The 10,463-nt window shown below is 41.8% G+C and overlaps 1 protein-coding gene and 1 pseudogene across 12 annotated transcripts in view; both read left to right on the forward strand.

The window, feature by feature from the left end:
* Window positions 1-5,489, forward strand: part of DLG2 (discs large MAGUK scaffold protein 2) — a 2,048,212-nt gene extending 2,042,723 nt beyond the window's left edge. For 10 of the 11 annotated variants that reach the window (XM_032641314.1, XM_032641323.1, XM_032641315.1 and 7 more), the window contains 2 exons: window positions 3,477-3,568; window positions 5,302-5,489. In XM_032641314.1, coding sequence (XP_032497205.1) covers window positions 3,477-3,568; window positions 5,302-5,408 — 199 coding nt within the window. In that variant the 3' untranslated portion in view covers window positions 5,409-5,489. Of the gene's footprint in view, window positions 1-3,476; window positions 3,598-5,301 lie in introns of those variants that run through there. The other variant, XM_032641320.1, reaches the window with a different exon arrangement.
* A 2,440-nt stretch (window positions 5,490-7,929) lies between these two features.
* Window positions 7,930-10,041, forward strand: LOC116758044 (annotated as a pseudogene). The gene has a single exon (XR_004351135.1). The product of XR_004351135.1 is annotated as an uncharacterized LOC116758044 (transcript).
* The last annotated feature ends 422 nt before the right edge of the window (window positions 10,042-10,463 follow it).

Raw genomic sequence — 10,463 nt, forward strand, 5'->3', positions numbered from 1 at the left:
ACTTCTTACCAGGATGAAAAACTAAAGTCAGGAGGTCACTCTTAGTACCTTCTGCCCCATGAATTTAGGTATTAATACCTAAATTAGGTACTAATTAGGTACTAATACCTCTTTATATATCATAAAGAGCTTTGCCCACAGCTAGCACTGTGGAAAAATATGTGTTGAAGATAAAATAATGGTTGTTGATAGTATTATCCCTAATGGTACATATTAAATTCCTCCTCTTGTAAGCTACTGTGTTGGGCATTGAGCAAAGTGAATTAAACAACCGCACATTTCCTTAAGTAAAAGTGATTTATAATCTGAGAAGGGCCTCGTAAATGTTATTAGTACTGCTAACATTATATAATGCTAACATTAATAAGAAGAATAGAAATATGGCCCCCACCTCCTGGGAATAGCATCTTCAAGGCCCGTTTCAGAAATAGAAAAATAAGTTTTCACATCATAAACATGCAATGGGATAAGTGGCTTCCGGGGAAAGGGAGGCCTGAGGGAGAAACCGCAGCTGCACGTTTGGTTCAGTGCAACACTGGGGGATGTTCTCAGTAGGAGAAGGTCTACTGCTTTCCACAACTGTGAGATGCCTTGTTTAGTTTTGCCTTAGCGCCCTGTCACGGCCATGTATCATCAAGGAAAATCAAACCTGCTGAAGGCTGGACTCCACAATGAGATAGAGACTCTGACATCATTTGCTGCAGCCATATGCGTAGTGCCGTAACGGTGACATTCAAACCAACGTGATCTTATTAGGAAATGCTAGATGCTTACTTTCCAGCTCACTCTTTTTCTGAGGGTTTTACTTGAGGAGCAAAGCTGGCATGAATTGCCCATTCCTCAGGGAGGGGTGAAGGCTAGGTCACCTGGAACAAAAGCATGGCAGCTGTCACATTAGGCACTGATACATCATCACACACATTATTCCCAAGTGCATCATCCACATCAGACCACAGCACTTATTAGCACATACGCATCTGACTCTTCAGAGGAGCATAAAATCAAGGGTGTGTACGAAAGAGGTGTTTTTTTACATTGTACCTGCCATGTGACTTCTATTCCCCACCACCATCCCATGGCGATAAGAAGCTTTCCTGTGGCTCCCCACACTTCCACCCCAATCTGCTTTTACCTTCTTGCTCCCATGATGGCCTGTGTTTACTTCTGTCTTCAGCTGTATCATAATTATGTTTGTCTAGCTCTCCAGTCATTCATTGTTTCATTTCTTCATTCACTTACTCATTCAGTAGGTTAAGTGTTGACTCAGCTCCATGCCACATGCTAGTGAACAAACCATGGTCTCTGCCCTCAAAGAACTAGCAGATTGGGCAGGGAGACAAAACAAGTTCATGTATTAGAGGATAAAATCCTAGATTCAGTATTGCTACAATAAATGCAAAGGGAATTCAGAGAAGACGGACAAGTATGGGCCAGGGAAGTCAAAGAAGAACCAGAACTACATGATTTCTTGACATCTGGTGCAAAACACTTTCTTTCTGTGAGAAGATACCTTGGTTTAGCCCAGCATCTCCTGCCACCCAAGAGTGACAGCCACTCAAAGCTTCTAGGGCTAGTGCTGTTTAGGAAGAGAATTATAGATACCATCCCTCAGCTGAAGATGGGTTTACTTCAACAACAAGACTTCAGGAAACTCCCACTTCTGTATATTGCAGCCTTCAACATCAAGTCCAGAATTGTGTTAGTGTCAGACTTCGGTTGTGTTTTGTGTTTTTCTAAATAAGGGCCTCTTTTGAAAGAAAGTCTTGGTATACTGGAAAGTCTATTTCACTAAAAATTGGTTTAAAAAAAAAAAAAAAACTTTGAGTTCATACATCAAATTCACTCTTTTACCTTAGGCAAGTCCCTTTACTACTTCTGACCTCAGTTACTTGCTCTGAAAAAGGAATTAACCTGAGACTACATACTCATGACCCAGATGTCTGGCATCCTAAAGTGACATGCGAAGGCAGCAATGCCTTCAAAATTCTACCTGTACCTGCGATGCCTCCCGATGGACCAACCAAACTGTCTTTGCTCTTAGCTGAACTTTTATCAGTGCAGTCACACTGGTATTCTTACGATGATCAGAGGCAATGATTGTCAGTCTTTGATTAAGAAAAATGGGAAGATAAAATAATTCTTACTTAATAAGTACAGTTTGGTTGGCAAAAAATATTAACACCTAGAGGACATGAGAGGATAAAGCTGACACTGGTTGTGAATCAATAGATTAGGTTATTCTCCCTTTTTCTCCCTCCTCAATTTGTCCTTGAGACTAGATTGGATTTAAATAATCTTACGATTGATAAAGCAGCACTAACATACAGTTAACGATACACCAGTGGTTGACAAGACTAACAGAAAGAAGGACAGAGAATGCCCAGCGTAATTCCTTTACAGCCTGTTCTTCTATCCGAACAAAAATAAGCAAAATAAGCATCGGAGATTCCTTCTTGCCAAGCTCCTCTCTCTGGCTCACTATTTGATATGACTTGCTTAGAGTCTGTTTGAAAATATTTTGGTCCCAGCGCTTTTGATTGTCCCATTCTCTCTGTATCTTTAATTCAAGCCATCTTTAGCAGCTCCTTGAAATTCCACTGATTATAAAAACAGAGGAAGTTCAGGGCTCTTGTTGCTATAGGCATGCCTCACTGTTTGCAGAAGTTGAGCCGCGCAAGCTACAGAATGCTTTTTCGGCCTGAAAGATACACACGCCTGAGGGGCCTGTCACATTTTCTATAATTCGTTGGAGGCACTGTCTCTTTCTCCACTCCACATGTCTCCTGCCCACATTGAAGATGAACAGCAGCCCTTGGGGAGGATGGGAGAGTCGAGAGATCAAAGCTTTCTGCGAGGTCAGGACCTGAGAACAGTCAAGTCTTGTTCTCTTAGATATAATGAGCTCTGAAATGCTGTGATGTGTCTTCCCTTCTCTCCGTCTCCTCTCCTCTCCTCCCTCTGGCCACCCTAGAAGATTGCGTTCAATTCTACATCCCATGTTTAAAAGAGGTTGAGAGAGATGAGAACAAAGTCTAAGGAAGGGTGGCCAGGAAGGTTAGGATTTGGAAATTATATCCAGTGAGAGAATAGATGAAGGAAGCAGGACAGTTTTTGCTGGAAGAGCGGAAGCCTCGAGGGACACATCAGCACTTGACTTAAAGACCCAAGGGCCTGACATGGAGGAAGGAAGTTTGGTCCTACTCTGCGGGGCTGCAGAGGACAGAACCAGTGACTGGAAATCATGACGGAACAGATCCTGCTTCAGTCCCATGTTGGGACCAAGAGACTGCCTCCGAGAGAGTGAGCCCCCTGGGAGGGAGTCTTAGTGGCTGAAAATATTCCAGCAAAGAGGAATAGGAGGCTGCTGCTAAGATTACACTAGGCTTCCTGCAGGACTCATTTTCACCATGCATTGTAGTTTTTCAGGATTTGGTATGTTCCCTTTGTGTTCTAATAGCAAACTCTCATTTTCCCAGGGAGATGAATAAGCGTTTAACAGAGGAACAAGCCAAGAAAACCTATGACCGTGCAATTAAGCTAGAACAAGAATTTGGAGAATATTTTACAGGTAAAACTTCATTTACATTTGTGCTGTGAGAAAGGAGATAAATTGTCTGACATTTGGTATAGAGAGGGCTCTGGGCCTGGTGTACCTGGGCCCTAAGACCTTCCTGCTAAAAACCCCTTATTTCCTTGTACTTCCATTTGATGCAAAGCTCTGGTTTCTTTCTTCTCTGGATTCAGCTTCCAGGTTCCCACTGGCCCTACCCGAAACCGTGAGTGGTAGATGCCACTGAGCTACCTCCTGCTATTAAGGAGATTTTAAGCATTAATACCTCATTCAGCTTCTCTCCCTGAGATCATCAGAAAATTTGAAAAAGAAACTTTTAAGGCTCAAAATGTGTACCGTCCAAAGCAGTTACTCTTGGGAAGCAAGCCCAGGGCCTCTGTCCTTTGCTTCAGGGACCTATGGGTCTGTCTCCCCATTAGCAGCACTTGAAGAAAATGTTGAAACACTTTCTGTATTTCAATTAATTCCATGTCAAGTCTCAATGCAAAACTTTTTTTTTTTCTTTTTAAATATTTCCTTGGAAACATGAATTTGGGGGGATATTTTGTCCTGGGTATCACGTCCTGGGTTCTTTATCATTAACATGCGTTCATGAAACACTGATCAAATCCAAAGAGCCATCAGACTTTATGGAATTTGCCTTACCACTGATGGTTTAAAAACAAGAACTTTCCTCCTGAGTTACCTTGCATGAAGTTTGGTGTTTTCTTTTTTCTCTCATTCAGAATATGAAAATGCCATGGGCTTAGCAGTTTGCAAATATGCTGAATTGGGTAAATCTTAAGTAAAATTTTGGTTAATAACAAAGATATGAGTTATGTTTCATCTAAAAGAACATCCAAGATGTTCTTTTAAATCAAAACAATGTACATTTTGACCAGTGGTTTATATTCAGGGATAAAATATCATAATCAATACATTCTGAGGATTGTTTTTGCAGATCTAAACCATGTTTCAGTAACAGTTTATTTTTAAGCCCTAGTGTCATACAGATAGGACTGACGTGTTTGGGATATCTATCTACAAGATAGCTGCTGTTCAAAGGAGATAATAAAATGTATTTAAATCTACTGTAAGTGACTTGGTGTTTTAGGTAATACCCAGTTTGTTTGTTTCCTCCTATTTTTATGTTTTTTACAAGTAGTTGCCCATAAGGTATTCTCACTACAAACAGCCCTGTAAGGTAAAATCTCAATTTACCAGATTACTTGGAGAATGAATGGGGTTTTCTTTTAAAGGTTTTGGGGGTTGAGGAGATTAACTAAAGTTTCTTCTAAAATCTTTATTATTTCCTCTGTATCTAAAATATTTGAATTTCTGCCCCTTACAAAATAAGTACAGTACGGAGAATATAAGTCTGGCTTTCTTTGATAACAGGGAGCTCTCAATCTGAAAACTGATCAATGCCTAGCTCAGTGCCTGGCCCAGAGTACACACCCATAAAATTTAAATAAATGAATGATTCATTATGCAGAACTACAGAGCGACATGTAGAAAGTAGGAAGACCATGGTGCATTTATTACCAATCTAGGACGTGCCTTGTAAGGATTTTTAAAAATCATTGTTGTGACTTTGCTTAAGTGAATTTCTGCTTTTTCTTACTAATAAAAAGTAATATTAAGCTTCCTGATGAGTTTGTCACTCTTTGAGCTTCTGCTGCGAGATTGATGGTGGTTCTTCACCAGCCAGCGAGTGATTCCTAACTCCAGTGTGTTTGCTTTTGTTCTAGCTATTGTCCAAGGTGACACCTTAGAAGATATCTATAACCAATGCAAGCTTGTTATTGAAGAGCAATCTGGGCCTTTCATCTGGATTCCCTCAAAGGAGAAGTTATAAATTAGCCACTGCACCTCCAACAATGACAGAAGAGCATTTAGAAGAACAAAATATATATAATACACTACTTGGAGGCTTTTATGTTTCTGTTGCATTTATGTTTTTGCAGTCAATGTGAATTCTTATGAATGTACAACACAAACTGTGTGAAGCCATGAAGGAGAAGGAGGGGCCAAAGGGTGGGACAGAAAAGACAGTGCAGTACGTGGGAAGGCTTTGCTTTGCTCAGCGTGCCAGGGGTAGGGACGAACCTCTGACGGGCTTTGTGCCCAAGAGATGGGCAGCCTCCTCACCCAGCAGATGTCCAGAGCTGATTTAGCTGCTGAGCTCCCTGTGTTTTTTGCTTTAAAGAAAAGTTGCCAGCACTTGAACTTCACCAACCTTCCCATTACCCACATCTGTAATTGGTACACTTCGAATTTTATAACTATGCACCTCCTTTGATTTCCTAATAAGCAAAAGAAAGAACGAAGGGAAAAAAAGAAAGGAGTCCCTTTGGAGACGGCATAATATCAGGGAAGGATAAGCGTGTAGTTTCTTTTCCTGGCATCTGCAAAGACAAGCATTTCATAAAATTTGCGAGTGTGTGGAGGACTGACCTCACTGAGAGGAGGGGATTCCACCTGGGGTTAGCTTTATGATTGTTTATCATCTATTTTGCCATTTATAAACTTAAAGAAGGCACTAAAGATGAGAGTAATTTATATAATAAAAATATATTAAATGTATAGAAATGAATTTCTATAGGTTAAAGAAGTTTTGTGAAATATTTTGTAAAGATTAATTCATTGAAAGACTAAATGTATGCGCTACCTGCAGATGACCCGATTCGACAACAGAAAGCTGCACTCTCCCTTTTGTTGCCAGTGATCCACTGAGAGCATCTGAGTTCCTTCTGAAGCCTGACAAAGACTTCTCCCTCACTTACCTCCCATGATCTCCCTTCCACATTAGTGACACACTCCCATGGAGCACATCCCTTAATGAGTTACCCTCATGAATATTTTTGGAGGACATTTGGTTAATGCATTTTTTTAAGCTGATGGCTTTCAGAGACAAACTCATGCAAATGATGTAAAGGGAAGTTTTTGCTTTTGCTTTTCTCTTGTTAAACAACCTGGGCCTGCCATGCAAATAGTTGAATAATGTTGTTCCTAGTTAACTTACATACAGTTCTTAAAGGATCATTTAGTGTTTTGGCCATCATGAATAATTAGGACTTTTTTTTTGTCTGTTTCACAAGTAACTGAGGGTTTTGTAATAGCCAGAGAAGGTATAGAGCCATGGAGAGATCTACCCCAAAATGCACTATTTCTCTGAGGAAGAGAGAGAAGGGAAGCATCTGGTTGCGGGGGCGTGAGGGGTACAGACGTTTTTTTCTGTGTACCGGACAAAGAGATAGAACCATCAGGAAAGACCATTAATGACTTTGAGCTCAACCAACTGAACTGCCTTTCTTGGGGGATGCACCTGGACCAAGTTTATTTTTTAACAATTATAATAATGATGATTTACAAAAAGAAACCTCCCGAAGCCTATATCCCACTTTAGAGCCATTGGTGACATCAGCATTGCTTGTGCCCAGGGCGTTTAGAGAGAGACTTTTCAGTGATCTCAATAACTACTCAACTCTGGGTTGTATACATGCCCAAACTAAGCCCCATCGCCTTATCTCTGGGGTACATCAGACCTGGCAGGGATTCTGCCACACTGTGCAGCAAACCAGCATGCAGGCTGCTATGGGAGAGCAAGAGACAGCCATCAGCAGTGATGGGGCTTCTTCACAGTAAACATCAGAGCTCAGAATGAGGGTCTCTTTCCAAAAGCAAGCATTATTCGTCTTACACTAAACTACCACTGTCTGCCCGGCTGCAGTCACCAAAACAAACACAAAAATGCAAAATCATGCATCTACCGATAGTCTTGAGGCTGCCTTTACCAATGGAAGGGCTAGCAGTGCATTTTTCCCTCTGATGAAAGTGAAATTTCCCAAGACTTCCTTGCAGCGCTCAAAATGTCAAAAATGTGTCCATGTCTGCAATTCGCCAGTTTCAGGTCAAGGCCTGCTTTCATCAGTCTTACTCCCAGAAGTTTTCTGCCACCAGAATGCCATTCCTGATCCCAGCTCGACTTTTAGGCCACCATGATGACTTCTTTGGTTTCTCAACTAAGCATGCAACCATTTATGTAAAGGACTGTCATTAATGAATAGATGTTTCCACGGGTCATGTGATGTGCTTTCCATTTAATCTTAAGTATTGCTGTGGCTGAGTACAATCAGATTGAACCCACCAACCCTTGGTTTTGTAGTAATATAATTATTTATTTTCCTAGTGTAGATGCTTCTGATTAGAATTGGCATTTGCACTGATTTTTTTATGTAGATTTATATAAATATATATATACATATATATTTGCTTGAAGAATCACCGAGCCAATCGGTGAGAGAGGGTCTTTTCCTGTAGAATTTACACCTCCATTTGTTGTGTTGTCTTGCGCTTCCCAATGTTGAGGTCTCTACGGCTCCAGTGAACCAGTGTGTTTTGCAGCAAATCTGACGACTTGTGTGGAAATGGCATGAAAGTTACCCAGATTACAACTGGTGCAAATGCACTTGGAGCCTGGGGCCAGACTGGTGCTAACACTGCAAACTTTGTCGAGAGCTCTCTCCAATCTGAAGGCTTGCTGGGGGCGCAACGTCACCTTCACATGCTGGGCCCTTTCGGAAAAGTGCCAGATCGTCTCACTGGTGCTATTTTTCATGCTCTGGTACAATGTGTAGCACCACGGGGGTCTCAGCTTTACCAAAATCAAAATCCCATTTGTCAGCTAATTGCAGGGGCATTTGTTTTTCTGCTCTCCTCCCACAGGATTTGTTGGCCACTTCTTTGCAGGCTTTTTCTCCCGGCTCCAAGCTTTTGGGTTCGCTCTGTTGAGCGCGCCCATCTTTACGAAGCCTGCACTCAGGTGCCTGTGAGCTGTCTTAGATCCTACTGCCGGCCCTTCAGGACTCCGAGCCAGGGAAAAGCTCCCCACTCCTATGGCTCTTGCCTCTTTTTTCTCCTCATTCTTCCCCTCTGCTCTTCCCCTCCTAGTTCTGTCTCATTCCAGCTCTCTTCTGTGTACCTCTCCTTTTATCCTTCCTTCCCGTCTTCTCTGAGTTGTTGGCTTTCTCCCGCATTCCTTCTTTTCTCCCTCCCCTTTGATCCCCAGTCTCTTTGTTTATCTCTCCTTTACTCTCAGTCTCTCCCCTTCCTCTTCCTCTTTCTCCACCTTTCCTGTCCTTTCTCTTCTCACATCTCTGATCATCTCCTCTCCCATAACCCACTCCTTAGTATTTCCGTCCTAAAAGGGCTCATGGCTGATTCAGACAGCAAGTCCATACACTGGACTAATGACACAAATTCTTTGGGTCACCGCCTCACCCAGGCAGCCCAGAAGGCAAAGCTGAGCCTGAATGAGGTCCTGCACTGGAGCCAGCTCCATCACACCTCACTGAGCCAGCCTGCACCGCTGCCCTGGCAGTGATGATGCATGTGCTCTGGGCCCTGCCGGCACCTGGGTGCCTCTGCCTGAAGCCTGGTCCAAAGTGAGCCTGCTCCCAGCACCATCCCATGGCTCTGAGGACACTTCCTTTCAATAAAGGCAGACTCTGGCCCCAACAATTATTCTGACACCAAACCTCTTCCTTCTTATGGAAGCCATGCCATCACCTTGGTTTGGAGAGAGACTTTTTCTCCATTCATAAGCTTTCTTTTTCCTATTTTCATGTGAAGCTCCCTCTGCTTTTCAGCTGGTGATTGCTCTGGTGAGATTGAATGGACTTGCTGGTGAAATTACATCTCTTTTTTCCTGTCTTGGTCCTGCCTAAATTCCTACAAAAATATTTAAGTCAAAGACTCAGGCTACTTCCTAAGTTTATCATAGTAATCTGTCACTCCTAAAGAGGACAAAAGGGGACATTTCCCTTAGAGTATGTGGAGTACCTCCCATGACAACTTATTTGAAAGAGGACTCCCTACAGAATTCTGTGGATATACATTTTACTTCTCTGTACGTATGGTATATGTGGTATGTCTATCATGTATACACATACTACATTGGGTACAAATGAATGTGGATGGAAACCCACACACACACTTTAGTCTGTAAATATCCTTCCTCACTGAAAACTGTGCTTCGGAAATCATTTCTTGTACAGCTGTGCAGTTTCTTGTAGCAGCTGAGGATAAACTAAGGTGAATGATTTAGACAAAGATCATCTAAAAGATAGACTACAGAAGCTCCCTAGCAACTCAGGAGGACAGACAACCAAATGACAAGGTTGACTCCCAATGAGATGGCAAACTTTTCTTCTCTCCTTTTTGAATCTGTGTTTCCTAAATGTGTCTTAACTTCTGAGTGCACCAGGCTGTATGCGTGAGATCCTTTCGATATGACAGTTTTGTGCTTCTCTCTGACAGGATGCTTCTCCATTGAGCTGTAGTGCCGGATGGGAGGGAGGGAAACATACTCCTTGCCTGGGCTGGAGTTTACAGAGACACTGCACAGCTTACACTCCTGTTAAGTGTAAATATTCGACACTTCCATTCCATTTGTGTAAAAAATAAAGCACACACGATTATAAAATCAAGATGTATATTTCATACTCAGTGTGTCTTTGCATATTTATTGCGTTTCCAGCTGTCAGCGGTGGCCCCCTTGTAAAAATGCTTGATAGAGTGTTTATAAACATGTCATGGTTTTATTATAAGATATAAAGATTAAAACATTTTATACTTTATAGCAAATTATTTTCTCCCAAAGCATAATTTGTCTTATTTCACGAAGAATAGAATCATTCATTTCTATTTTTATCAGACTTGTCTGATTTTAGAGCTGAAGTGTAGTTAGAGTAGATTTGCTCTGAGAAATATTGGCACTGCCTAGAGCAGCTGAAAGTGCTGCTTTTGAATATTTTTAAATATTTGATTGCCATCTTGCCTGCTTTTAATCAGGATTTTGCCATGGGTGAACAAGGTATTAAATGATAGGTTTTGGTTGGGGGGGGGGGAG

This window comes from Phocoena sinus, chromosome 8, assembly GCF_008692025.1.
Source record: "Phocoena sinus isolate mPhoSin1 chromosome 8, mPhoSin1.pri, whole genome shotgun sequence".
Lineage (NCBI taxonomy): Eukaryota > Metazoa > Chordata > Mammalia > Artiodactyla > Phocoenidae > Phocoena > Phocoena sinus.